Source organism: Drosophila willistoni (assembly GCF_018902025.1).
Source record: "Drosophila willistoni isolate 14030-0811.24 chromosome XR unlocalized genomic scaffold, UCI_dwil_1.1 Seg144, whole genome shotgun sequence".
In the NCBI taxonomy this organism is placed as follows: Eukaryota; Metazoa; Arthropoda; class Insecta; order Diptera; family Drosophilidae; genus Drosophila; species Drosophila willistoni.
The window spans coordinates 4,387,801-4,415,627 of record NW_025814057.1 but is presented as its reverse complement, the minus strand read 5'-3'; the positions used below and the strand labels follow the sequence as shown (position 1 = coordinate 4,415,627).

Genomic DNA, 27,827 nt, shown 5'->3' with positions numbered 1-27,827 from the left:
TCACCGAAAGAACCAACCAACCAACCCTCCCGCCTCATTCAAAACGAAAAAAAACGACCGCACCACACAGGCCCACGAGAAGCCCACAGCATAGTCTAAGTTTATTTTATATGCCACTATTGATAGTCGGGCAGCGATTTTTTTCAATCAATATGTACAATGGGTGTCACAGCCAAAGAAAGTGTCAAAAACAGAAGTCAAAAGAAGAAAAGGGTATTGAAAAATTCTTTACTTTAACAAAAATATATATCATAATATGCAAAATGTCTTATATTTGATCAGAAGATGATCGGAGTCTTTGAATTTTAGTAAATATTTGAAAAGGCTTACATATCTGAAATAGTTCCGTCTATACATTCTTGAACCCTATTGGAAAATCAAAGCAGGACATTCGATTATCGATTTCATCTGGCCTAAAATTATTGGTAAGTAAATTATTTTCAAATCTATAATAAAACTATAAGAAGTTTGAGTCTTTGGCCTTTATCTCATAACTGAAATAAAAGTTCTGTTATTTAATCTAAAATCAGATAACTTTACCAACAAGAGGCATCTATTGACATTATTATATTTATTTCCAAATTGAGCATGATAAGATTAGTTTCTTTTTTTTGTTAGCTCTTAGACAGGTTAGTAGCTGCACAGTTAAAGATTCCTGGGCCGACTATCTAAAGATTTTTTATAGTTGTATTTTATTGAGTTTGATGCCATCGTTAGATTTTTCTGCTGATTTTAGCGCTTTTTGTAATTGGAAAATCGCAGCCGTATATAGAATGAAATCAATCAAGTGTGGCATCAACGTGCACCACTATGGTCCAACAGTTTGATAGATAGAAGGGGAACTTGAGTCGTGCGGCATTGGTATGCTCTCCACCATTTTGTCTAGCTGTTGAAATTAAGAGAAAAAAGAGAAACTTTTTTTTTTTTTTTTTGGTATGGGAAAAAGGGGGAAGAGGGTTCGTTTCTTTATCTCTGGCCTCAGTTGATTTCTTTCAGACGTCGCTTGATTTTCTTCCTTTTTTTTGTTAGTTGCGGCATCGTTGGCGTTAAATTAATTTGGTTGCTTTTGTTCTCACTATAGAGAAAAGGAGAGAATATGAGAAACGAAAGAAGAGAGAGAGAGTGCAACATTGTAGGGGTGAGCACCCACATATAAAAGAGATTTTCATATGAATTTCCAATGCTGTGCCATAAATATTAATGAACTTCTCTTCTCTGTGGCTATTGTAATGTATTTTACATACGAATATCATATAGAAAAAGGCGAAAATTGTAATTAGCAAGAAGGAAAATAAGGTTTTAAACAAGCCTTTAGTTGATTGATTCTGTATACGGCATATGAAAAGTAAACTCACCTTTTTGTTAACTACTTTTACTTAAAAAGTTATATGAGCAGCTGAAACTCATGTTGACAGTTTTTCAATAGATACTTTACTTCAAATGTAGCCAGAAAACAAATGTTTCGTAAGTTGTTTGCCCAAGTTTTAAGCATTTTTAATGATCTGGCGGTTGGCAATGGAAAGAGCACTTCATAAAGTACAATCAAAGCTTTCTTGTTTGCAAATTGAAAGGGAAATGTATGAGTGTGCAAGCATTTTAATAAAACATATGCGGCTCCTTTTCGTCGCATTGCCACTATCTTGAGAAAAAGGACCTAACCAAAAAGGACAAAACACAGAGTAAGAGAGTAGAGAGTGAGAGAGAGATAGACAGAGGGAGGGGTTGAGAGGGAAAGCACAGCATATGCAGAAGAAGTGCAGACAAAGCCGCAATTCGTAGCGGTTGAATTATGTGCCAGATAGGGTCCCGAACCACGCCTACAAACACTTCAGCACACACACATGGAAAATTTGGACAAAATTTTGTGCAAGAGACACAAAACATTGCATGCTTTTAGGCGGACTAAACCCAAATAACACACAAAAAAAAAAGAAAACTCAGAAAAAAATGAACAAAATAATATAAAACAAGGAAAAACCCCAAAAGGCATGAGAGGATGGCGGTGTGAGCGAACTGAACGGAGTGTGGAGAAAATAAAATAAAATAACTTGACTAAAATGCGACAAGAAAATTGTATTACAACAATGGAAAAGCGATTGCGGTGCAAAAGTACAATGAAATGTCGCTAAATGAGACATGAAGGCAACCGCAACTGTTGAGGGCGAACAGGAAAGTTGGAAGAGAAGCAATAGGGGGCACTTCATCCGCCTCTAACTCCTAATAGTCCCTCTCTCTTTCCCCCTTTTTTCCGTTTTGAAGTGAAGTGTGGGCGGAGTAAATTGGAGTTCATGGTGAAATTTGGATTTTGGTTTTGGCGTAATAAGTGCTGCAGATTGCCCAACTAATTGTGCTTTGTGGGTGGACTCAAACGATAAGTGGATGGCAGAGAATATAGAATACAGATCGCTCTTGAGGGCAACAACAAGATAAAGAGATAAAATAAAGAAACCTTTAACCAATTTGGAACATTCCTTTTATTTCTTTTCAATAGAGTTCAATCGAGTTACTTGAATGGAGTTTTTGTCTTCTAGTAACTAACTCAATTGAATGATATTTTCCTTATCCTGAATGAATCAAAAGCTTAGCAAAATGACGACCTTAATTAAAACTATTTGCGCATTCTTTACAAACAGCAACAGCTGCTGGCCAACAGGGATGATTGCCCAATACACTTTTCACAATAGTAATTTTCACACTCAAGGGAATTAAAGGCAAAGTCACGTGCAGCCGTTTCAAAACCAAGCAAAAAAACAATTTAACAAGACTATTCTAACAAAAATAATATGCAATAAGATACACAAAAAGACCACCACCATCATCAGGAACACATAACAATATTCCCCTCAGAGTAAAACTCCTTTTTCCTGAATCCTTCTGCTGTTTGCCTCAACTGTCCAGAAGTAGATTGAAAATTATGCGATTATCGTGACATTAAGGCGAGAGAATAAGAGACGCCATGCAAGCCGCTTAAAATGCTATCAAAAAACCTAAAGAGAAGCTGTCTGTCTGGGTCGTCGAGTCGAGTTAAGTCCTGGTCCCCGTTTCTCTTCCCTCTGTCACTCATCCACATCTCTGACCCTCTATCTCTCTCTCCCTCTCATACGCCCTCGTCTGTCCTAGTCCTCTTCCGAGTGACAACACAATAAGATTGGGCTAGACGATGAGACGACAAGCAGCACTTCCAGCACTTCTTTTTATCACCCACCTCCTCCTCCTCCTCCACCACGCCCTTCTCCTCATGCTAGCTCACACTCTGTCTGCCTGTTAACTTGACTTTGTGTGAAATAATTGCTAGGAATTTTCACGCGTATTTCCGCCTTCCGCCGTTCGTTCGTTCGTTCGTTTGCTTGTTCGTTCATAGGAACTTGTTCTCGTTGGGCACTAAAAATTTCACAGCAATTTTCAGCTCACCTGGGCGCAAAAGCATTTCCACACAGTTTGCTCGTTGCGATTTTAACAATTTTATTAAATTGAATTTATATCATTTACACGCCTGTCGACTTCAAGTCTTTCCACCCAGAGTCACCCCCCATTCCACTTTCCATTCCACCATAACCATTCATCCGCCTGTGCCATATCGTGTGCCTTTTAATTTTCCCCCCTTACATTTTATGTGGCATTTTTGGTTGTTATTTTATTTTTCTAAGGCATTTTTGCTTTCATGATTATTGATGCGGGTGAAATTTAATTGGTATCCTGTCTCTATCTCTCTATCTCTGGCCTCAAAATCATGAGGTGGGAATATCCTGCTAGCTTATTAGATCATATTTTTCCTGGACTAACGACTCGACAATTCGACTCAAACTCATATTAGACTTCTCGAACAAACGGAAGATCCAGTAGATAGACTTGGAGAAATGAAAAATGAAAATGGAGGCAAGTAAGCAATAGGCAAGAGAACTGTGGGAAAACAAAAAACTTTAAAACTGAAATGCCACGCATGTCTGTTTAAATAAAAACTTTTCTTATTTCGCGTAAAAACAACAAACAAATAAGCGGCCAAAAATGAGAAGAAACAAAAAAAAGAACAACAAAAAAAAGGATTTTAAAAAAACTTATTTAACCACAACGAAGTTGTGATGCTCTCTCAGGTCTTTTTATACAACATTAAGGACAAAATTTAGAGAATAGAGAACATTTAAAAGACTCTTACTAAAATGTCCTTATTAAATATGTTATAAATGTTTGTCAGATTCAAAAGAAAAAGATAAAGATATAGAGTAATGTTTTTTTTGAAAATTGAACAAAGATTTAATCCATGTAAAATCTGTAATAAACTTTTTTTTTAGAAAAGTTTACAAATTAAATTCAAGACAGATCTTGGTAAAAATAAATATTCTTTTCTAGACCTAATCATTGATTGCAATTGAAAGTGAATTACTTGTATTTTAACTCAGGTCTTAAAATAGTTTTTAAAAACTGAATATTTTAACATTCAATTCATTATTATAAAGCTTGAACGAATTAGTATTGTTATTTTGCTATTCCATGTGTAGCAAATCAATATACCCTATTATACTTGGTGAGGGTATGTTTAAGGAAAAAACAAACTTCTTCGACGCCGATACAATTTTCGCAAAAATGTCGAAAACTGTGATTGCGCCGCTTCAGTTCTTTCTCCACCGACTCCTCCTCGATGTCGAAGGGCGATGCGAACTTTTGAGTCAAATGTAAATACTTTTCCGGGCAAATATTATCACAATTCCAAGCGGCTGCTGCTGCTGCTGCTGCCAGAGATACTAAATAAACTCTTGGTTTGAGGATTCTTATACGGGGAGCCGACGGAAATATCCTGCAATTGCAATCAAGTAGCAAGACGCCAGCAGAGAGGCAAAGAGAATGGTAAAAGTAAAAACAAAAAAAGAGTAAAGGCAAAGGCATTTGCTTGGTGTTGATGCCGCATAATCCGAAAGCAAAATTTGTCAATGTTTTAAAACGAAACACACACAGAGTGTCAGAATAAAAAAGTCTACCAAAGCGATTTCTTTCAATAAATATTCAATTTCTTTTGGGTAAGTGTATGGGTGTTTTTCGTTTTTTACAATCGAATATTTCAATTAACAATTTAATTTTCAGCTGATTATTGTTTTAGTTAAATAACTAAATCAACTAATGATTGTTGTTAATTGCATAAAGAAAGTCATTGTATAAAGAAGTTATTTTGTTTTTTTCATGCCTTTCTGTTTTTAATAGGTAGACAATTAATTGCTAACTCTCAAAATAATCCAAAAAATGTAATATTTTTCGCAATCGGTCAAATCCAAAGACGCTTAAGTTTTGTTCTTTGGTAAAGATTACTTAGTAAGGGAAAAACTTTTCTTTTAATCTTGCTGAATTTCTCTTACGAATGGAAGTTGATTTAAAATATAGATATAAAGTTTCTCTAGATTTTCATATGCCCTTCTGATGGACAGGGCATTTTAATTGAAATGTTGCATATGCATATATATATGCAACTTCATTCTCGTCTCATGGCTTTGCTCAATTAGGCAGGACAATGCGTTAGACCAATTAGCCAAAACACTCCTTGGCATAAAAATTCATGGCCAATACTTGTCTCGTACATTGGTGCCGCGTGATGCTCGACAAACTGCCAAAACGATAAACTTCAAGTGTCGACCACATCGTTGACCATCGTTTCAGACTAGAATGTGTCCGCATTTCGTAGTGGCATTCGCATCCGCATCCACATCCACATCCGCAATTCACATCTGCTCTGCATTCCCGCATCAGTATCCGCATCGAAATTCACATCGATTACCATTTACCCATGAGCCAGAAAAAGGGGTTTTCCACTGGTTTCAGCTTACAGTGTCGTGTCGTGTCGTGGTCCTAGCCTATCCTATCCTGTGCTGTCCTTGTGTCCTGCTGTCAGGGCCCAGGCCATGCCATATTAATCTGGTTAATGATGAAACTGAATCAGCGTTTTCAACGAGCCACTGCACAATGAAGTGCTTGCTTGCTTGGTCAGAGAGCCAGGACAATGTCCTCGTTGTCGCATAAATGGCCCAGCCTGCAAATAAATTAGCTGCGGCTTTCCTCTACGCCATCTCGACCATTGGCCATAAAGTTGACGCTGAATTTTTGCTTTTTTTTTTTTTGCCTCTCATTTTTTGCGTCTCCACTTTTTGGTTGGTCCTTTCGCAGGCATTGGACTTTAAGGCAACTTTATCTTGTTAACTTGCATATTTTATGGCTTCATTGAAGCCATTCCATAAAACAAAATATCTAAAACAAATTGCTCCCCAGTGCCTTTCGGCCGTAATTGGAAGCAATGTGAGTTAATGAAATGCATGACAATTTTAGTCCATTGCAGAGTCTAATCTTGCACTACAAAATGATCTCTTTTAGATGGAAATCTTATTTTAATCATTAAAATTTTTAATAAATAAGTAAACTGAGTAAATATATAACCTAAGACAATAAACTAACAATAAGATGGAATCAATAGTTAAATTTGGTTGTTCAATTCGAAAAAGAATTTATTGCATTTATTTTAATCTAATGAGAAATTACAAATAATAATTCAAAAGAAATCAAAGTCAAATACACCGAGTAAAAGTTGAAAGTTTTTATGAAAATCTTATGTGGTTTTGCTAATTAATTTAAGAAATAGACCAGAAATTGACGGGGGATAAGAATTGAGGTATGTAAAAAGAAGTTGAAACATAGAAAAATATTATGTTCAAAGATCTAAAATTTGCACCTTAGATTTTTTGACTCTTATCATTTAGATTTAGCACTAACGGATTGATTCGACTAAAAATCATTTTAATTTTTGTTAATTTATTAAGAATTTCAAATAATTGCTATCATCTCGAGTGAGTGGCAAATTAATTGCATAATCAAGAAGCATATTCAATTATGGTGATTTATGATATTTTAAATGCCAAAAACTCTTTAAAACAAATACCTTTTTTTTGACGAAAAAAAGGGAATAAATAAATAAATAAAATAAAAGGCCTGACTTCCCTCTCTTTCCCTCTCTCTTTCTCTGGCTCTATGCCCTTTCCAACAATACGAATCATTCGCCGAAAAATTGCTCAATTATTCAAACGAATTTCACGCATTTAATTGTGTAAATTTAGCCAGGCATGACATGCACACGCCTTTACCCAACATCACCACCACCACCTTCACCTTCACCGCCAGCCCCTTCTGTGCTCCACTGTTGCACCATTATGGCCAGACTCTGGTTCAGGCCCAAAGCCGAGCGCCAAACGTTGCTGGTTGCTGCTCTGTCTGGATGTCCTGCTCGGCTAACGGTACGTAACGTCATAATCACCCCGAAAGCTCACGTAATTGGCCAATCAATTGTGTCATTGTTCGCATTTATAACGCGCGGACTCAAACTCCAACTCCAACTACAACCGACCGAACCGGCCATACGCCCATTTACCCATTTGCCTTGCGATCCTCTTCAAACCCCAATTGCAGTGATTTATCTCTGCATGCGGGGGTAAAGAGAGGCAAACATTTCAAGTGTTAGGCCTAAAACACTATATAGATAAAGATATTTGTATATATGTATGTATATGTGTATATAGTATGTATATATATTGCATATAAAAGAAGAGACAAAACTGCAACAGAAGTTTTCATTTAAGTTTTTGCAGTCATTGTGTTTTGGTTTTGCTTTTCTTTTCTTTTTTTTTTTCGTATCCACCCTTGCTGTTGTTGTTTTTCGTGTTTTTTTTTTGGTAACTTTTTAACAAATGCACAAAACGAATGACAACTTCCGTTTCCGGTTAGGAGGTGGAGGAAGGGGGTCGCTGGGCCGGCTGTCACAGCGGAAAAATTACATGCCTTGCGCAAAAGTTTTGCCTCTTCATTATTCTAACATCAAGTCGACACGAGTTGCGGTTTCTGCAATTTTTCTTCTCTACATTCTTCTTTATATTTCCCTTTTTTTTTCTATTTTTTTTTTTCAAGGAATTTTTGCGCCTGGCACAGTCACAAGACAAAAGTGTGAAAAACTTTACCCGCTGCCACATGCTGCCAGTACTCGAAGCTCGAAGCACTGTGAAACTGTGAGGAGACAGCGAGAATTATATGCTGCATTTTAATCACAACTCAAATCAACGAAATCATCGTCATTATTCCGAGCAGCGAACAGCAGGCGACGGTTGTTGTTATTGATGTTGTTGTTGTTGTTGTGAGCCTTCGTCCTTTATGCGTTGCATGCATGTGGGCTAAAAGAATTCTTGTAGAAAAGAAGGCACTTCTCTTGCTCAGCAAAGTTTTGCGTTTCGTTTTGTCTGCCTGCCACGTGCTGAACGAGCATATAGTCAGTCAGTCAGCCAGTCATTTAGTCAGCCTTCTTCTCTTGTTCATTAATTTGCTTGGTTAAGTCAGAGCGAGAGTGTCTGGGTGTCGTAAAGTCGTCTTAAGTTGTTGAATTGACGGCATTTTGTTGTTTTGTTTAAGTGAGAGTATGACAAAAATGTATTTAAGGCCCAATGTAACGTAAAGTATTAAAATTGCAAACTAAATTTAACAGATAAGAGAAGTAGATCTTAAGATTAAGTCAGACACAAGGCTCAGAATTTCTTTCTCCGTTTGGTTGGTCTTATATACATAAACTATTTAAGTGATGGAGCCTTTACTCGTCTTTTAGTTTGATTAGTTTTATATTCGATACTGTCTGACAAAAAGGACTTGCCATCAATTGGATTGGATTGCCATCATTGATCAATTCAAGAGTTTTTCTCATTACAAAGGATCTATAGTAAGCTGAAGAATATTCAAAAAGTGGCTAACCCATTAGATTTTCAAATACTTTACACAGTTTATTACATAGCTTACCTTGATATTTAACGATATTTATCGTGGCATTGCGATTGATCTAATTTCTTTTATTGATTATCTCAAATTAAAAGTTTATAATCTTTGTTTTTCAACTTCCCTTTAAGGTCTTACGAAAGAGTCTAAGAAAAAAGGAAATTTATGAAATGCAAAAATCTTTTTGCTGAACAAATAATTTATATTAACTGATGATTTTTAGCTCTTGACTATTGAACAAATATTGATTGATTAAACTAAAGCCATCCACTTGGATTTATTCTTGTCATTGCTTACCTTGGCTTAAGAGAAACAATCTCTTTTCTGTAAATACTTCATTCGTGGTATAAAAGCTAAAGCACTTCCTTTCACCGATTTAGTAAATCAATTTCACGCCAAACAAACATTAAACGTTATTTAACACAAAAGTACGACAAACTACGACAAGTATAATGATGGCAATTTCCTTGAGTACACTGCCCTGCCACAGAGATTCAACTGCAACAGCAGCAGCTCCACCTCTGCCATCAGTTACCAGGAGCCCTTCTGTTCATGCTGCTTTGTCTCCCCCTTGTTCTCACTATTTGTTTCAATGAAGACATCGACAATGTTCGACGACAAAAATACAAGAAATTGCGCTTGGCTCTTCTTTGATTTTCAAACAAAAACGGAAGTGCAATTGATAGCAAAATGCAAGGCCAAGAGATGAGGCGCACAAAAAAGAAAGAAAAAAAAAGAATAAAATAAAATAAAAGAAGCAAAATGACAAGAATCTTAGAGCATACGAACGTGTCGAGTGAAAAAAACGAGCGAAAAAAGGACACACACAAACTGTTATTGACAGTGTTTGAAATTATTTTGCGCTTAGTTTGGCCGCACTCGCATAAATCGCAAAAAGAAAAAACTCTCCCCCTTCAACTGGTCGCAAGCCAGCCCTAGAGTTAGGGCACCAGCACCACCACGTCCAATGGCGACATGGTCATGTCCAGAGAGCGTGTCCGTGTTGGCAAAGCTCATTAATTTATTTATGCGAAATGCACGTGCAACGATTTACTCGATTGGAAGTGAAAAATTGTGTTTAACCAATTGGTATTGGGAGATTTGAGCCATTGAATGATTCATTGCATTTAAATGTGAGCAAATGCCAATTCCAACTCACTTTGCACTGCAATGGCTTAGATTTTTTTCGTGCCCAAAACTTATCACAGCATTTCAATAGAGCAATTTGTTAGACCATCATTATGTCCTGTCAAATGACACAAATGATTGTTTTTTTTTTTTTTTATGAAAAGTCAGAGCCATCAATTAGAGAAAGCAAAACTTTCTTTTACTTAAGTGTGTACGTTAACTGTTGCATTGGAAAGACTATAAAGGGGTCAATTTAATTTAGAAGGGTCTTAATATTTAGTCATAGCTTAACATTTTGTTTGTTTTTGCGATGAGTCTTTTCAGTAACAGTCAAGACAGAGTAATACAATATTTTAAGAAAATCTTCCAAAAAAGGGCACAATCAATTGTAAGAAGGTGTTGAGAATGTGATCAAGATATTATTATTAACCTATTCCCTTTTTAATCCTTGTTACTACTATAAGTTCTCTATAAAACCAATGAAGTAAACATCTCATGCCACCATTAAATAATAATTTTTCATCTATACTAATCTATATGTTTTGTATGAAGATAAGCTTTATTCAGTTTTTACATTTTTAATTTGCACAAGGACTCTGACTATTTAATAATGATTTTATTTCATTTTAACATCCACATACAAAGATGTATTCGTTATCATATCATTGTGCCATTCCCGCATATAGATTAATGAAATAATTCGATAACTTGCTGTCTTAATAAATCCAGGTATAACATCCTTTTCGGGCTTAAAATTTATCCAATGATAGTGGCCCTAAAGATGAATTAATAGATACACAAAATAATTTAACTTATTTGATAATATTACTCACCTGTTTTATGGGACATTTCATGGGTAAATTGGAATACTTATATACATTCCGTAGCCAATGACTGACCAAATTAAGACTTTGACCTCTGCCAATAACTTGACAGATGTTTACATTAAAGCCAAAGACAGTTTTATAGCTATTAAATTTGGGTTCCTTTTGTGCCACTGTAACCTGCATCCAGACATCAACTGTTAGGTTTTTTATAATATTTACTGTCATATTGATCGATTCCTGATTAAGATCGATATCAGCATTGAAATCCGCTACATATTTGGGTTCGAAGTTGGTGTCAACCTTACGAAATAGTAAAGTACTCAACGCCTGTTCAATGTAAGTCAATTAATTTAGAATTACGTGCACTAGTTTTAGTTTTTGTTTTGTTTTACCTTACGTCCATCTAGATAATTTATAGTACAGATTACTATAACTAGTAAGAGAATCAATTCACCGTTATGGGTCATAGTTTTAGATGTCAAATAGAGGACTTTGTTGGGCAAAATGTGAATTGTAAACAAATATATTTGCTTAATAACACCTTTTTCAGTTTGATAATTATCATAATTATTTGATAGATTAGTATATAAAAAAAAAAATAGAGTTGTAGATATATTTTCAAATGTTGTGACAAAGCATTGAAGCGTGTAAGTAAATCAATTTATATTTCATATATTTCAAGATAAAGAAACCCATGCACCCAATTAGCAGTTTTAACTATTTTAAATCATTTCATTTTGATGTCAATAAACATGGAACAATTGGTTAGAAGATCATTATGCCATTCCCTCATATAGATAGATGAATCAATGCGATAGCTTCCTGATTTAATAAATCCGGGTATGGTCTCTTTATCTGACTTTAAATTTATCCAATGATAGTTACCCTAAGTAATAAGAAATTAGTGAATAATTGTACAGGATTTCTCTATTCCTACTTACCTCTCGAATGGGACAACTCATTGGTAAATTGGTATACCTGAAGATATTCTTTAGCCAATAGTTAATCAAACTTAAGCTTTTGCCTTGATCCATAACCTGACATAAATTAATGTTGTAGGTGAATAATTCCTTATAATGTGTCTTTGATTCCTTTTGCAATATGCTGGCTCTTAGCCATACATCAACTGTGATATTTTTCACAATATTCAATGTTATATTTAGGGTTTCCTGATTTTCACTTATATCAAATGCAAAAGCTGAAGCATATTTTTCACCATATGTGGTGACAATTTTACGAAACAACAAAGCACTCATGGACTATACAAAATAATAGATATCATTTAGGTAAAATGAATACATTTCTAAAAAGCTTTTGCTTACCTTGCGCCCATCAAGATACCCAATAAAGAAAATCATAATCAATAGATAAAGAAAAACTCGCGGTATCGGCGACATCTTTCTAGAGCAACCTCACTGTTTCGTCAAAGTTTGCAAACAGTTTTTAGTCGACTTCACTTTGCCTGTTTTGATGAATAATTGTTTACTATTTTGTTGCTTTGTTTTTTAAGCTAATTACTTTCTAAATTTTTGGCAAAACATAATGACAAGTAAAATTAAACCAATCAGATGTCAAATATTGTTCAAAATCTCAAAGTTTAACAATTTAATATTACTTCATTCGAATATCTATATACATTGATGTATTGGTTAGGAAATCATTATGCCATTCTCTCATATAGATCATTGAATCAATGCGAAAATTTCCTGTTTTTACAAAACTTGGTATGGTTTCCTTGTCAGATTTCAAATTGATCCAATAATAGTTACCCTAAAGCAAGGAAGAGAAAAATGTTTTACAATTGCAAACCGTTAAAATTGTGTGAAACTCACCTCTTTGATGGGACAACGCATAGGAAGATTGGTATATCGAAATACATTTTGTAGCCAAAAATTAATTAAACTCAAACTCTTGGTTCTGCCCATCATTTGACACATATTGATATTATAACTAAAAATATCTCTATAACTTGTTTTCGTCTCCCTTTGCAATATGCTAGCCTTTAGCCATATATCAACTGTAATATTCTTTATAACATCCAAAGTTATATTGAGTGCTTGATGATCCTCACTTATGTCCATGCTATATGCCGATGCATATTTATGATCAAAATCGGTATTTACTTTGCGAAAAAGTAATGAACTCATTGACTACATATTAGACTTGGTTAAAACATTTAAAATTTGCTGTTATATTATTTACTTACCTTACGTCCATTCAAATATGTGATATTTAATATTATAATTGTTAAAATAATAATGATTCGAGTGCTGTGGCCCATATTTAAATAGCAAGTGCAACTCTGTGAAACTAGTTGACAAATGATTTCTTTGTTATCTAATTTGTTTGTGTGACCTAAACTCGAGCTCAATGTTCAATTAGCCAAACAATGTTAAATAAAAGTCAGCTAAACCTGACAGCTGATCGACAGCTGAAATATCCTAGGAATATGCATTTGATTTTCAAATATGTATGACTTTATAAATTGATTTAGAATCATATTGGCATAGATAAGTTGTCAAAGCAAACAATCGATAAAGAAACTTTTAGCATGTCTAAATTCAAGGAATAATCTTCCTTGATTGATCGAATAAAGGATACCCAAAATGTATCAGTACAATTATATATCTTTCATGATAGAATAAAGGCTAATTCTTTGCATCAATTTCAACTTAAGATTTCAGGTAAAACCCGGAAAAAGCCTCTTAACGTAATTAAATTGCATTGCCTTCAAAGTTTAGTAACTATGTTGTTCTTGTTGCTATTCGTTTTTTTTTTGTTCCTTCTACATTTGGTTCTGTTTTCTTTCCTTTTTTCTGTTTTTTTCTTTAATTTTCCTCTATGCTGTCCAAGCTGCCCATATAATTTGTTAGAGACTGACGCTAAAATATGATAAATTACAGCTTTTTGAGAAGGCAGCTGCAGTAGTTGCGCTGGGCAACATAAATTCAAAGAGCAGAAAAAGGAGAGAAGCCTCCGCTATTTGCTGCTAACCAAATCTTAATTATAAATCTAAAGGAAGCACTTGAAAAAAAAAAAAAGAAAACGAGGAAAAAAAATTCGAGTCAGATATAGAGGCCGAAGGAGAGAAGCGAGTGTGAGAGCGAGAGAGAGGGAGAGAGAGGGAGGCGGCAAGGTACCGCAAGAGCGCAGTGCACAAAATGAAATGATGATTTAATAGAATGGTCTGCGGGTACCGCCAGCTGGCTGGTTGGCTGAGCCGAATGAATGGTAGCCAGAATGGAACCTGAGGCAGCCGAAGAGCGGGACGTAAACGGAAATGACTCCATAAGCTGCTGCAACCATAAACCGGAAGTTAACAGACTTTCGCTGATGTGGCACTTTTTCATGGGTGCCAAACGAGAGAAAAGTTCATACAACTACCACGCTACGCTTATTGTGGAGTTCGTGTGACTCGTGATATAGTCGAGTGGGCTAAGTAAAGCAATAATATAAAGGACATTAAAAGGAAGAAAAGCATTTCGAAAGTATTGAAATGTTTCAAAAATATTAGACCAGGATTAAGATAAATCTGTTGGCATAAATTGGCTGCTTCTTGTGCAGAATGCTTCATGTCGTGTCACGCTGTCATCTCGAAATGGCAGACAGACAGAATGCTCCTTCTTTTAACCGACACGCTCGGCGGGCAGTCTGCAAAATTGTGACAGCGCCTGGCCGCAGGATAATCAAATAATTTTTTCTTGCGCTTTCAGCTGTGGCTACATCCTACGCTCTTGCCAGCCAGCCAACCAGCCACCCGCCCACGGCTCCACATCTCATCTCATCTCATCTCTCCTCTCATCTGCACCTTATGGCGCGCCAGCTGTCTCCGATGCTGGGGCCCTCGTTAAATTATTGTTGCAACATTGCCACAAAATGCTAATTGCCCCATACGATATGATCGAAGCTTGCAAAAAACTTTATTCCTTCGTGCTGTCCCTTTCGGTGTGGCCATTTTCTTTCAGAAAAATCACAAGCATAACTTTTTCCATTCTTGCAAACAAGAAAAAATTGCAACTGTCATTTGATTTTGCTCGATTTTGACAGCTCTTATTTCTGGTTCGTTCTTATCGAAATGTGTCAAACGTGGGCAAATTGCATTTGCTTGAGCATTAATAAATCATAAAGCAAAAAGCAGAAAGAAAAATGAAAATAAATTTTACCTACAGTTATTAAATACGTATATACATAGTTGGCACTGTGTAATTTTCTCATTGATTTTGCTAAATTTCATGGACATTTTGCGGGTGTGTGAATGACAAGAGAAATCGAAATTATGTAAGCAAATTGTTTTGTTCTGTCCCATTTATTGACTTGAGTGACTTGATTGAAATGAGTTTTATCTTTGGGAATATCCAATTAGCCGTGCTCAATGAACATTTTGAACTAATTAAACAAAGCTTACACCTGACTTTCACACGCACACCAACACTCATTAGTCAAACCAACAAGCAAATTGTCCTGCAGGCATTATTGTCAGGACCAATGGCAAGCAAATTCATTGATTGAGATGGGAACGAGGAGACAGAGAGATAGGAAGAGAGAGAGAAACGAGTGTGGGCAGCAAATTATCACACAACCTATAATTATACCAGCGGGAATCGTAACAAATTGGCGAACAGGCCAAACTGAAGGCCTTGAGGCAAAAATTTTATATGCGTGTGGATGTGTGTGTGAAAATTATGGGCATAGACCACCCAGGGATGCGCAGAGAGATGTGTGTGTGTGTGTGCGTGTATTCGGAAGTAGACAAGGACCAGGGCAGTTGGCAATTAGGAAGCGATAAAGTTAAAAGCACACACGAGAGAAGGCAAAAAAATAGGAAATAAGAAGGAATGGAACGACGACAAGTCAAATGCAGTTAAAGAAAACCGTTAGCAGCTCCTTTGCTCTGCTTCTGCCTGCCTGCGACAGCTGTGATCCCTATAAGACTTACACACACTCACACACTTGGTGCCCAGCTCAGACATCTCCAACTCGACTCGACGACATTGCAGCTAAATTGAATGTTCCATTTTTATCTTATTTTTGCTGTTTTTTTTTTCTTTTTCGTTTTGTTCTCTCGATAATCAACGCGCCGTGCAGCATGCACCATGCAACATGTTGCAACCTTGTACAGGATATTATTATTTCTTTCCCTCAACCCAACAAATTCCCATCCAACCTCCCTCTCCTCCTCTCCCTGTGTCGCCAATGAAAATTGTCAGCATTATCCGCTGCAGACAAGCAGCTTCTCTCTATATACATACATACTTATTCCATGGGATGGCACGAAGTTTGAAAATTGAGCAGAGGCAAAAGAATGAAAAGAAATAAACGCAGTGTAATGATTACATTTTCGCTCTGCCTTCGCACTGCAGGAAGTGTCAACATCATCGATGGATGCATCGATTATGTTTGAGCAATTGCGTCGAGTGTTTTCATTTTATTAGGTTTCAAGACGCAACGAGAGAGGTGTAACTTCTATAGATATGTGTGTTCTCAGTGAGATATTGCTGCTTGAGCAGGATATGTCGGTATATATATGTAGGTAAGGGGTCTTTATTGTTTTTATTGCAGATGGTTTTAACGATATATAATTATATTTGTAATGGAGACATGAAATCATTGAAATTGAAATCGAAAAAAAGGATTATTCTCTTTCATTGAAAGGGGAATTTCCGGCTTGAGATCAAGATTATTTCAAAGACAGCACAAACAGTTAAGCAGGTTCCCTCTATATAGCTTTTGAATGATAGATTATTTAGTCTTTATGAATTTTTGAAGGTAGCTTTTGAGTGTTAGCTAAATACTTCTCATTCTTAAAAAGTTGTATAAATTTTGGTCAAAAGTTAAACGTGGCCATAATTATATGTAGAGGGCTTATAATGTTCATTTTTAAGATCAACTTTCCTTATCATTATTATCATCGACAGGTTTATTTTCAAAATACAAATTTTATTGGCATATATTTCTAGTGAATTTTCACTACACACTTAAATTTCCATGTCTTTAAATGTATTTACTCATTTCATTTTAACGAAAATACACTTCTAATACACAACGGTTAATAAAGTCTTCAGTTTTGCTATTCAATTTACCATAGAAAAAGTGTATTGTAACACGATAGAAACCAGGCGGTAATATTGATGGTTTATCAACCTTATCGACACTCCAACCATGTATATAATAATGCATCGGTTTCACTGGACATTCTAGCATAAAATTGCCCATTTTCATCATGCTGAGATACCAACGTTTGAAAATATTTAAAGTCGTGGCCGACAGAGCATTACAGAAATTGATGGTGAATTTAAAGACCGTGTGATAACGACTGGCATTACTTGGACGGGCGGCAAATTCCATGTGAGTTTGAAAACCAGGACGTAAAGTGCGTATATTGTACGAATCCACATAGAGATTATGATTGCGAACATATATAGTAAAATTTTCTATATATTTCGGATTAAAAGTGGCTTCTCCGGACATAATGATCATCGAGGAAATCTGTTTTAGAACGACGTAAAAATATTATTACAATTATTCAAGTATATTTTTTTCAACTTACTGCTTCGATTTTATGGATTTTGAAGGCCAATAGCGAAATTATAATATAGAAAGCTGACATCTTTTATCCAACAATGTATTGGGATATTTGTGTAAAAGTTTATTTTGTTTTTATTTACTGCTTGTTGATTTCAAAAATTGTGTACATAATTTACAGCAATTTAAGCATTTTAAATAATTTATTCATGCGTGAAATTATTATTTTAAATGATTAATTGGTTAATATTGCATCGATTGTCAATACTAAACACTCATCATACGATTTCGCCTTATATTTGCCGTAGAAGAAAAAGGCTTTTCCACGATACTCGCCAGGCATCAAAAATCGATGGGTCATTGAGCCGCCCATACGCCAATTACGCATATAATAATGTCCAATTTCCACTGGACAACTATACATGAAATTGCCATGTTTCGACATGTCGAGAAACCAGGATTTAAATAAACTATCCCTGACACTAGTTACAATGGCACATACATCCGTATTGTGACTGAAAACGGTTTGAAAGTTTTTTGCATTCGCCAGCCGCAATTGATAGTCAATGTGAGCCTTGAATCCTCTCTGAATTTGTCGATTTAAATACATATCCATGTTCATGGTATTATTTATAATATACAATGTGTAGTTTTTGAAATATTTCGGATTGAAGATGACGTTTGTAGATAGGAATGTTACTTTTCGTTCCTTCAAGAAAACAATTACAAACAATAACTTCATATTCTTGATTATCAATCCAGACTTACCGCCAACGTACAGTGACAAATTATTAGGAGTAGGCAAATAAATTTCAACATTTCTCTTATGCTTTTCTATTACTTCTGCAGACCAATGACAAATTGTTAATGAGCTAAACGAATCATACACCTGTGGTGTACATTTATTTCCAAGTCATTAATCACAAAAATACTTTATCATTTTTACATATGGATTATAGCATCCGCTGAACAGCTCATTATAAAGTCCTCATCTTTGCCCTTGTATTTGCCATAGAAATTGTAGGTCTCCAACCGATATGACCCACTCGTTATGAACGGTGGCACGAGCATCTCATCGAATTGCCAACCACGTAGATAATAATGACTAGCATTCAATGGGCAATTTTTTAAAAAGTTACCATATTTCAATAGATTTCGATACCATTTTTTAAACAGATTATTTTTCACCGCATTAACAATATGGCAAACATCTACACTGGTCGAAAAGAGGCTCTGAAAGGACTTTGAATTGGCCACACGCAATTGAAAATCAAGTCTTGCCCTCCAACCCTTAAGCAAGGGCTTCTTCAATGTCATATCGAGAAAGACTTTGCCATTTCGTATAACCAGCGAGAAATTATCAAAATAATTGTCATTGAAATGGCTTTCACCAGATGTAAATTTTATGCTACGTTCCTAAAACAGTTAAAGAATAGAGAAATATTACTATAGGTTAAGTTTATTTGATCAAAAAGAGTAATGTAACCCAAACGCTTGTTAACTATTTACTTAACTACCTAAGGAAAATGGAATGGATTTGGATGGGTATTCAAAAATAATTCAGCATTATTTAAGATTAATGTGCCTGAACAATCAACAATTCATAATTTTGAATTAGAATACGTCATTATGATGTGAATAACATATTTGATAATTGAATATGATTTATGATTAATTCAACAATTTGATTATTATCATTTCTAAGGCTCTTCATTTCATTCATAACATTCTACTTGGTTTCTGAATTCTAAGGCTTCTATCAAAAATTTAAAACTCTCGAAATTGACTTAAATTAAATTAAAGGACCAAGAGCAACTAGATAAGAAGAATATATTTGTCTTAGAAGTTAAAATGACAACACATTCAAATTAGTTAAAAACAAAACAAATATTTAAAATCTAACATTTAACACCGCGATCAAGAAATTGTAACAATTCTTACAAAACCTTATAGAACTTATAGAACTTACCGCTTTAAGTTGATTTCCACTAAATACCAATAGAAATATGCCAAACCAAAAGTGGTTTTTGAAAATTTTAAAAGTCAAGCTCCACATTAGTAAGCAAATATATAACGACTAAGGGATATATAAAATAATGTTTTATTTTGGTAGACAAACTGAAAAAAAAAATATATATTCATTTAATAGGCCATTCAAGCCTAAAGATCAGCTATCTCTATCTGCCACATGTAGACAAAATCAATTTATGACAATTTTTCAATTAAGGTGTTTTTTGTTTGTTTTATTTTTTGTTTGTTTATTCCATACATATTTGTATTTTTAATTCAATATTGCCTCAACTGTGCACTCTAATAATGGATTATCGAAATTCTTTTTATAACGGCCATAGAAGAATGTCCCACCGATGCGATAGTCGCCTAAATAAAGAAACGATGGTATCAACTCACCATCCAATGCCCAGCCATGCATATAATAGATACCCTGTGCAATGGGGCAACTAGTGGCAAAATTGCCAAATTTCAGCATGCTAGTGAACCAGCGACGATATAATGATTCCTGAGCTCCTTTGATCAGTGCACAATAGTTCATGTCATGCTGAAACACACTTTGGTATGCTTTACCCTTCGTAACACGAAACTCGAAACTCAAATGGGCCTTAAGGCCTTTTGGAAGTTGCTTAATCAATTTCATATCCATTAAAATTTTCTTATTAATGATTTGCAATGTGAAATTTGAGAAAATCTCACGATTGTAGCGACAATCGCCACTTTTAAATGCCATTTTCGAAGCCTAAAATCAAATTCAGGCATTAACCGTTTAATCAACATCATGCCGTATAACTTACCGGTATATTATCTATTAAATAAGTTAAGAAAACAATTGTCCATACAATTTTCAAAATCAACATTACTGAATGACATCAACATGAACTTTGTGACCGAAACGAATCAATATTTATTTTGTTTTCTACCCTGATTTTCAGTTAATGGATCAATTATTAAACGTTTTGCATGGTTGAGTCATATTATTGATTCATCCGTCTAACCTCATCGATAATTAACCCCAAAATAAGTAAACAAAACATTTTTACTTAATTGTTTCCCTTTGTTTTGTTTGGTTTTTTTTTTTTCAATTTTTTTTCATTGTACCATCCATAACACATTCAAGAATTACAATTTGTCGCTTGGTGCGATATTTACCATAATAGCCCAAGCCATGTATGCGATAGTCACCATTTAGCAAATATGAGGGTATTAAACTCATATCAAAATGATAAGCCTTCAAATAGTAGTGACCAATTGGTATAGGACAGTTCTCCATAAAATTGCTATTCTTCAAGATGCTTTTGTACCAACGTTTGAAAAGGGAATCCTTAACAGCTGAAAGCATTTGACAGAAATCGGCATCATTCTGTAGAAGGCTTTGAAATTTATTGCCATTCGATAGACGCAACTGGATATCCAAGTGGGCACGAAAACCATTTTTTAATATTTCAATTAATTCCATATCAGCTGAGATGGTGTTATTCGCAATGGTCACATTAAAAGTTGTGAAATATTTTAAATTTCTTTCACATTTTACTTGCATTAGGCCAACCGAAATTGTCTGATTGTACATAAAACAAGCCATAAAAAATATTACGACTTTCAAAATGATGAATTTTGGGCTACTTACCTCAATTCCTGACCAATTATCTTGTAGGAGTAAAAATATTCCAAAACTATACCAAAATAGATTTAATTGTTTAGACATTGTTGATAAATTTTACTGCCAAATCGTTGGTTATAATCACTTATTATATAGAAAACAAATTTTTGCCTGTCGACTTCATCTATATTTATATACGATTTGACTAATTCATTTTAAATGACTGATTGGTACTATGTATGTTGTCTAAGCTTCATGCCCGATTAACTAACTGGGCTTCAATTGGGCATAGACAATAATATCGAGCACAAAATCCTCATGCTTGCTCTTCTGCTTCCCATAAAAGAAATGCGATTTGATACGATAATCTCCAACGTTCAAGTAATGAGGCACAAGTCGTGAGTCCAATTTCCAATCATGCAGAAAATAATGACCCTCAGTCACTGGGCAATTGTACATGAAATTTCCATGTTGCAGCATGCTTTCGAACCAACTTTTAAATATATTATTTCGAACCGAAGACACAATACCGCAAACATCGATAATATGGGCAAAGACACGTTGATAGTTCTTCGAATTGCCCAAACTAATTTCAAAGTCAATGAAAACTTTTATGCCACGCTGCAACTTTCGAATGGTAATCATATCCATAGACACACTATTATTAACGATACTCAAAGTAAAATTTTCATAATATTTGCGACTAAAATTGCATTCGCCCGTCTGTATTATCAGCGATTTCTATAAGATAAAATCAATTTCAGCAAATCTCATACAAAAAAAAAAAAACAAAATAAAATAAAATACTCACCGCCCCAATTGCTGGTAGGAAGAGCAACCAAATTATAGCACACAATTTAGACATATCCATTATATGGACAACTTTCGAATGAGTTCATTTAAAAACATGTAAATCAGTTTTCTAGTCTACTAGTTAATGGTAATGGAAAATTTACGAAATAAATGAATTTTAATTGATTTTGTTTTGCATTGCACTCATTATGTATGAAACAGTTGAAATTATTTGTAATCAAAGTAGTCGGCATTAGTTAATTAGAATCTATAAATCATATAAGAAATGTTCAGTCTTTTAATTACATAGTAATAAGGGAGCTAATGAGTCAATAGAGCAAGATAATCTTTCAGTTAGCATTACGTAAGCTAAGATAACGATCTGTAGGTGGTAAAAGCCTTTCTCTCAACATGGCTAAGTGTTTTGACTTTAAAATTGTTATATAATCCACAAGAAAATTTTTGGTTTCTAACCAAGACATTCTAAATGTAAAACGACTCTAATCACTATCTTTTAAACTACACAAAGTAATATATAGATGCAAATACGCGCTACTGATAGGCATGACTTGACTTTGTGACTTCTTTCATAAGTTCCCTTGAATAACTAAAACATAATCTACAAATGTAATTGCTTTTTCCTTATTTAATTTTCTGCATTGAAAACTTTGTTGCTTTATTTACTATAATAATACATATGTGGATCAATATTTTATTGTGAATTTTCATGGTTGACATGGTTAACTAGGCTTTAATTGTGCATAGACAATAATATCAAGCACAAAATCCTCTTGTTTAGTTTTATGTTTGCCATAGAAGAAATGCGCTTTGACACGATAATCCCCAGCGTACATATAGTGCGGCACAAGGCGTGAATCCAATTTCCAATTGTGTAGAAAATAATGACCTCCAGTCACTGGACAATTGTACATGAAATTGCCATGTTGCAACATACTTTCGAACCAACTTTTGAATATATTACTTCTAACCGAAGAGACAATACTGCAAACATCAAGAATATGGGCAAAAACGCGTTGATAGTTCTTGGAATTGCCCAAACTGATTTGAAAGTCAATCAGAGCCCTAAACCCTCGTGTAAATGGCCTAATCGTTATCATATCCATTGAGACCGTATTATTTTTAATGGTTAATGTGAAGTTGTTAAAATATTTGCGAGAAAAATTACATTCGCCTGTCTGAAATAAAACATTGTTCTAAAAATAAACAAATATTGATTAATATAATTGATTATATTTCGTAAAATTAATGACTCACCGCTTGCGTATAGACCACGAGTAGAGAAAGAATTATTAAATATTTCAACATTTTCAGCGCAACGATAACTTTATAATGAGTCCCAAAAAACTATGCCAATACCTCTTTTGGTGTCTAATGATAAACTCAATTTGAAGTTAAACGAATTATAATTGGTCTCGTTTTGCATTTGTTTTGTTTTTATTTAATTTATTTGCATTATTTGAGTTCTACATCTGCGGTACATGCTATGATAAAATCTCTTCTTTTGCCATGATCCTTATGCTGGATCATACGAAACGATAAACGATATAGGCCATCATAGAAAAATGTTGGTATAAACACATCATCTATGGAATAACCTTTTAAATAATAATGCTTGGGCAACACTGGGCAAAAACGATTGAAATTGCCATACTTGAAGAATGTGGAGAACCATTTCTTGAAAATATTATTCTTTTGGGCACTCAACAAACTGCACATATCCAGAGAATATTGAAAGACCCTCTGACAACCCATGGCTGTTTGACAGCGGAGCATAAACTCGATATCCATTTTAACACCCGATTGCAGTGGAGTTATAATATCCATCTCTAAGTACAATTTACTCTTTTCAATATACATGGAAAAGTTTGATAGATAACTTCTATTATAGTCACTACATTGGCCATCTAAAATGCTCGGCTTGCCCATCTAAGAGACAATTCAAAGCAATTAAAATCCATTCAATATTGTCTATGTGAAAGTACTTACTATATGATTTAGTTGTAGCCATAGAAAAATGGGATAAATAAGAAATCGCTTCATTGTTTTCTTTTTTTTTTTTTTGTTACTGAAAAATATGAGATACAACAAATTATACGGTCGAATGTTAACTAAACTTTGCACGATCGATCATATTTATGATCAATTTTATGCACAAACGAACAAAATAATTGTATTTCTACGATATATTTCGTACAATCTTTCAATAAGCAAATATCATTTAAATTTATAATGAAATATAACCATAGCTTATTAGGAAAACAAAGAAAAAAGTGATTAAATTTTAAAGAGACCAAAAAAAAAAGCAACTAATTATAGTTAAGCATTAGTATTCTAGTTCTAGTTAGTATTCTAGTTTCAAGTCTGAGTATAAATATTAAGTACATTTTTATATTTAGTTTTACATCTAGTCTTAGTATACGATTAGGATTAGATTCATATTACAATTGAGATTTAGATTCACAAACTAAAGAAACTTAACTTATTCTCAGCCCATAATGATATCTTTACTAGTTTTTCTGGGCTATATGCATATGCATTTTATTTATTCACATCATACTAATTTCACTTGATATCCACTTCAAACATACATGCAGCCACAAAATCTTTACGTCTACCCTGTTCCCTATGTTGAGAAATACGAAATGCTATGCGATATATACCAATATATAGAAATGTTGGCACAATCAACTCATCAAAATTGTAACCTCTTAGATAATAATGATTCGGTTGAACTGGACAATAACGATTGAAATTTCCATACTTGAAAAATGTGGAGAACCATTTCTTAAACATATTATTCTTTTGGCTGCTCAACATATTGCACATATCCAGTTTATATTGGAATACCTTTTGATATCTATTGGCATTTCTATCGCGTAGAAGAAACTCCAATTGCATATGAACATTTGTTTGCAATGCCATTAACAGATCCATTTCTAAATACATTCTCGCATTTTTCGTGTACATGGTCATATTAGATAAATAACTTCGATTATAATCGCTGCAACAGCTATCTACCATGCTTATTTTGGCCAACTTTTATGAAATAGAATCAAAAAATCATTATTAAATGAAATTATATATATTAACTTTGTTTACTTACCACATAGCTTTTCTTTATTAACATTAAAAGCATCAATAGTTGCCAAAACCTCATCATTTCAATGCAGACCTACACAGAGGGCACACCTAACTGAAAGTCTAAAGCCTGCTGGTGTTCATTGGTTGAAACGATTGCCAAACAATACAGGAAGTAAACAAAACACTTAAAATTTATTTTGTCATTAATACAAATAGTAATAATAATCGTAGTCCAAAAATAAATTTAGGTGTAATAGTCCAATTGGCAAACTGCCCAATTTTGGTTTGCCAAGATAAGGGATACTCTATGCATCCGATCATTAAATGCTTTGGAAATTGCTCTACTTTTATATTAATTACCAACAAATAAACTGGTAGAAGAGAGAAAAAAAGAATACAATAAAATTGATTGTTAACTTGAGGTTATTAAATAATTATCTGTAGCTTACTTATTTGGAGTATAACAAATCATTAATTAATCGCATTTCTTTAAAGCTCAATAAGAAATACAATGCAAGAAAGTGAAGTCTGATAAACTATCTAAACCCGTTTAGAGAATTATGTTGTTAGATACTTTAATAAAAGATAAGAAAACTCCTTTTTATATGTAGATAAGAGAGCTCGACCTTTGTTTTTAGACTCGTTGCGATGACTCGACTTAATGAATGTTTCTATATACTAAAAGCAATTAGGAAAACATACAAATATATATTTTTAATTCATATCAATGGAAATCCATAATTATGTACAATCGTAATACAATTAAGAGTATTTATTCAGCAAAAAACAAGGCTTGTGATTTAAATTTCAGCTCATTCTCGATTAGTCGCTGACAATTGGCAAATATGAGTGACCAGAAATTTTCTGCTCTGATCGTTATTTTATCTCTTCTAATAAATGAGATTCTTGCAGTTCGTATTAAGTGAATTCCATTTGTTTTAATTTTTTTTAACCACCTAACTTTATGTTGTTGTTATTTTTTGTTGTTTTAATTAGAAAAGCATGGATCTTTCAACCCATAAATGTCAATATAGTGATAAATATTTTGAAACATTTAATTTCACTGTAATTAACAATTCTGTGTCATCGCAACTGCAAACCAGAATTAAAATTGGCGCCGGTGTCAAATTGTACATGAGTCTCGAAATGCGTTTGAATAATACGAAAACCTATACAAATATTTTCACTTATGAGGCAGATGTCTGCAAAGTTCTATCATCGTATCGGAATAACATCTATAAACGTTGGATCCGCAGCCTAATGAAATATGGCAACTTCCCAGAGAAATGTCCAGCTCCACCTGCTTGTTACTATCTAAGGGCTTGGCAATTGGATGATGATTTAATACCAAAATTTATACTCTCCGGTGATTATCGTTTAAAAAATTACGTATACTATGGCCGTTACGAGAACAAGAATAGAGATAATTTATTGAATTGTACGTTTGTTGTAAAACTAATATGATATGCCAAGTAAAGAGAGTAAGAGTAAAAATTGTAAATTTGATTTTTGTTTTCGTTAATGATATTTAGACTGATAAAATCGAGTCAAACACGTGCCTGGTTGTCTATTAAAATTCCATTAGGGTTTCCAGTTATTATACCCTTGCAAAAAGGGTATATTAATTTTGGTCAGAAGTGTGCAACGCACAGAAGGAAGCATCTCCGACCATATAAAGTATATATATTCTTGATCAGCATGACGAGATGAGTTCATATAGCCATGTCCGTCCGTCCGTCCGTCCGTCCGTCCGTCCGTCTGTCCGTCTGTCCGTCCGTCTGGATCAACGCAAACTCCTCCTAGACTGTTAGAGCTACAGAGTTGAAATTTTGCATGAAGGCTTGTATATACTGCAGGCGTTGTATATCTCGGATTCAGCCTGATCGGACCACTATATCATATAGTGGATATATATAGATATTTTCTCAATATCTTCGTTATTTTCTGAGCTATTGTCGTGAAATTCAATATTGGTGAGTTAATTACACATATAAACGACTATGCCAAATTTGATCAAGATCGGGTGACTATATCATATAGCTCCCATAGGAACGATCGGTCGAAAACAGTGACTTTTGTCAATAACTTCGTTATTTTAAAAGTGATTGCTTTCAAATTAAATATTTGTTAGTTTTATATATCTATTAATGTCTGTGCCGAATTTGATAAAGATCGGGTAACTATATCATATAGCTCCCATAGGAACGATCGGTGGAAAACAGTGACTTTGATCAATATCGTCGTTATTTGCTATGCTAAGATTGTAGGCCGTTCTTTCGGAAACAGCTTTTTTAGATAAAACGTTTTTCCACTTTAATGGCTATAGGTAAGGAAAGAGTTACCAAAAAAATTGCAAGGGTATACAAACTTTGACGCGGTCGAAGTTAGCCCCGGCCCTCTGGTTTTTAGAGTAAATTTTGGTGAGATTTTTGATAATTATAATGCAATTATTTGTTGTGTGTAGCAATCGCCAAATCGTTTGAAGGCATTACTTATTTTATTTGAAATTATTCAATTATGAATTCTTAACAGAAAGCATTTACTTTCATGGCCATAGAGATCAAGGTAAAACAAACTTCTTGAAATATTTTGTACTTTTCAATTAATGAAATATCAATTCTTAAGCCTCGACTCTTTTTACTTAAACCGATTGCATTTGCTAATTGTAAGCATTTAGATCTAGTTGAGAAATAAATACAAACTTTAAATTCATGTCAAGGCAACTTTAAAGGACTTAAAATACGTCATCATTGTATGTATGTGTTACCATTCTCCCATAAGTATGCTGCATTTTATTTAAACAGACCCTCAGTCAGTCAGTCGACGCTTCGTCGTCGTCGCTTTCCCGCTCCACCCAATCCGAAATGCAGTCAACGTGTCTATGTTTACTCAACGTAGTAGACCACTGGCCCCCAAACCTTTGGTCTTTCTCTATTTATCTGAGCTCTTTGCCGCTGTATTTATGTACACGAACCACTGCAGAAAACAATTGCACGTAATTCTGCTTACGCCGTAACATTGCAACACAATGCAAAAAAAAAAAAACAGAGACAACAACAAAAATG

The 27,827-nt window shown here is 34.3% G+C and overlaps 6 protein-coding genes across 6 annotated transcripts; all 6 read right to left on the bottom strand.

Moving 5' to 3' along the window:
- Positions 1-11,463: 11,463 nt before the first annotated feature.
- LOC6639295 lies at positions 11,464-12,133 on the bottom strand. Its single transcript, XM_002062216.2, has 3 exons — positions 12,059-12,133; positions 11,678-11,995; positions 11,464-11,622 (listed from the first exon to the last, which is right to left on the bottom strand). Exons 1-3 carry the CDS (start codon positions 12,131-12,133, stop codon positions 11,464-11,466), a joined length of 552 nt encoding a protein of 183 aa, XP_002062252.2.
- A 6,067-nt stretch (positions 12,134-18,200) lies between these two features.
- LOC26530147 lies at positions 18,201-19,314 on the bottom strand. The gene is made up of 2 exons (XM_015179203.1): positions 19,228-19,314; positions 18,201-18,674 (listed from the first exon to the last, which is right to left on the bottom strand). The coding sequence occupies exons 1-2, from the start codon at positions 19,312-19,314 to the stop codon at positions 18,201-18,203; spliced, it is 561 nt and encodes a 186-aa protein (XP_015034689.1).
- A 225-nt stretch (positions 19,315-19,539) lies between these two features.
- On the bottom strand, positions 19,540-20,001 carry LOC6639297. Its single transcript, XM_002062218.1, has one exon. The coding sequence runs from the start codon at positions 19,999-20,001 to the stop codon at positions 19,540-19,542; it is 462 nt and encodes a 153-aa protein (XP_002062254.1).
- Positions 20,002-20,349: 348 nt separating this feature from the next.
- On the bottom strand, positions 20,350-20,973 carry LOC6639298. The gene has a single exon (XM_002062219.3). The coding sequence runs from the start codon at positions 20,971-20,973 to the stop codon at positions 20,350-20,352; it is 624 nt and encodes a 207-aa protein (XP_002062255.3).
- A 162-nt stretch (positions 20,974-21,135) lies between these two features.
- On the bottom strand, positions 21,136-21,733 carry LOC111519522. The gene is made up of 2 exons (XM_023180799.1): positions 21,680-21,733; positions 21,136-21,609 (listed from the first exon to the last, which is right to left on the bottom strand). The coding sequence occupies exons 1-2, from the start codon at positions 21,731-21,733 to the stop codon at positions 21,136-21,138; spliced, it is 528 nt and encodes a 175-aa protein (XP_023036567.1).
- Positions 21,734-22,400: 667 nt separating this feature from the next.
- Positions 22,401-23,607, bottom strand: LOC6639299. Its single transcript, XM_023180807.1, has 3 exons — positions 23,149-23,607; positions 22,936-23,025; positions 22,401-22,856 (listed from the first exon to the last, which is right to left on the bottom strand). The coding sequence occupies exons 1-3, from the start codon at positions 23,605-23,607 to the stop codon at positions 22,401-22,403; spliced, it is 1,005 nt and encodes a 334-aa protein (XP_023036575.1).
- Positions 23,608-27,827: the final 4,220 nt, after the last annotated feature.

Coding starts and splice junctions, on each gene's coding strand:
- LOC6639295 (XM_002062216.2), bottom strand. CDS start 12,133: ATGTCGCCGATACCGCGAGTTTTTCTTTATCTATTGATTATGATTTTC. Junction 11,996..12,058: donor GGTATCTTGATGGGCGCAAG/GTAAGCAAAAGC, acceptor TATTTTGTATAG/TCCATGAGTGCTTTGTTGTT. Junction 11,623..11,677: donor TGAGTTGTCCCATTCGAGAG/GTAAGTAGGAAT, acceptor CTTATTACTTAG/GGTAACTATCATTGGATAAA.
- LOC26530147 (XM_015179203.1), bottom strand. CDS start 19,314: ATGTGGAGCTTGACTTTTAAAATTTTCAAAAACCACTTTTGGTTTGGC. Junction 18,675..19,227: donor GTGGAAATCAACTTAAAGCG/GTAAGTTCTATA, acceptor TAACTGTTTTAG/GAACGTAGCATAAAATTTAC.
- LOC6639297 (XM_002062218.1), bottom strand. CDS start 20,001: ATGGCATTTAAAAGTGGCGATTGTCGCTACAATCGTGAGATTTTCTCA.
- LOC6639298 (XM_002062219.3), bottom strand. CDS start 20,973: ATGTCTAAACAATTAAATCTATTTTGGTATAGTTTTGGAATATTTTTA.
- LOC111519522 (XM_023180799.1), bottom strand. CDS start 21,733: ATGTCTAAATTGTGTGCTATAATTTGGTTGCTCTTCCTACCAGCAATT. Junction 21,610..21,679: donor TCCTACCAGCAATTGGGGCG/GTGAGTATTTTA, acceptor TTTATCTTATAG/AAATCGCTGATAATACAGAC.
- LOC6639299 (XM_023180807.1), bottom strand. CDS start 23,607: ATGGGCAAGCCGAGCATTTTAGATGGCCAATGTAGTGACTATAATAGA. Junction 23,026..23,148: donor TCATAGCATGTACCGCAGAT/GTAGAACTCAAA, acceptor GTATTGGCATAG/TTTTTTGGGACTCATTATAA. Junction 22,857..22,935: donor TCGTGGTCTATACGCAAGCG/GTGAGTCATTAA, acceptor GTTTTATTTCAG/ACAGGCGAATGTAATTTTTC.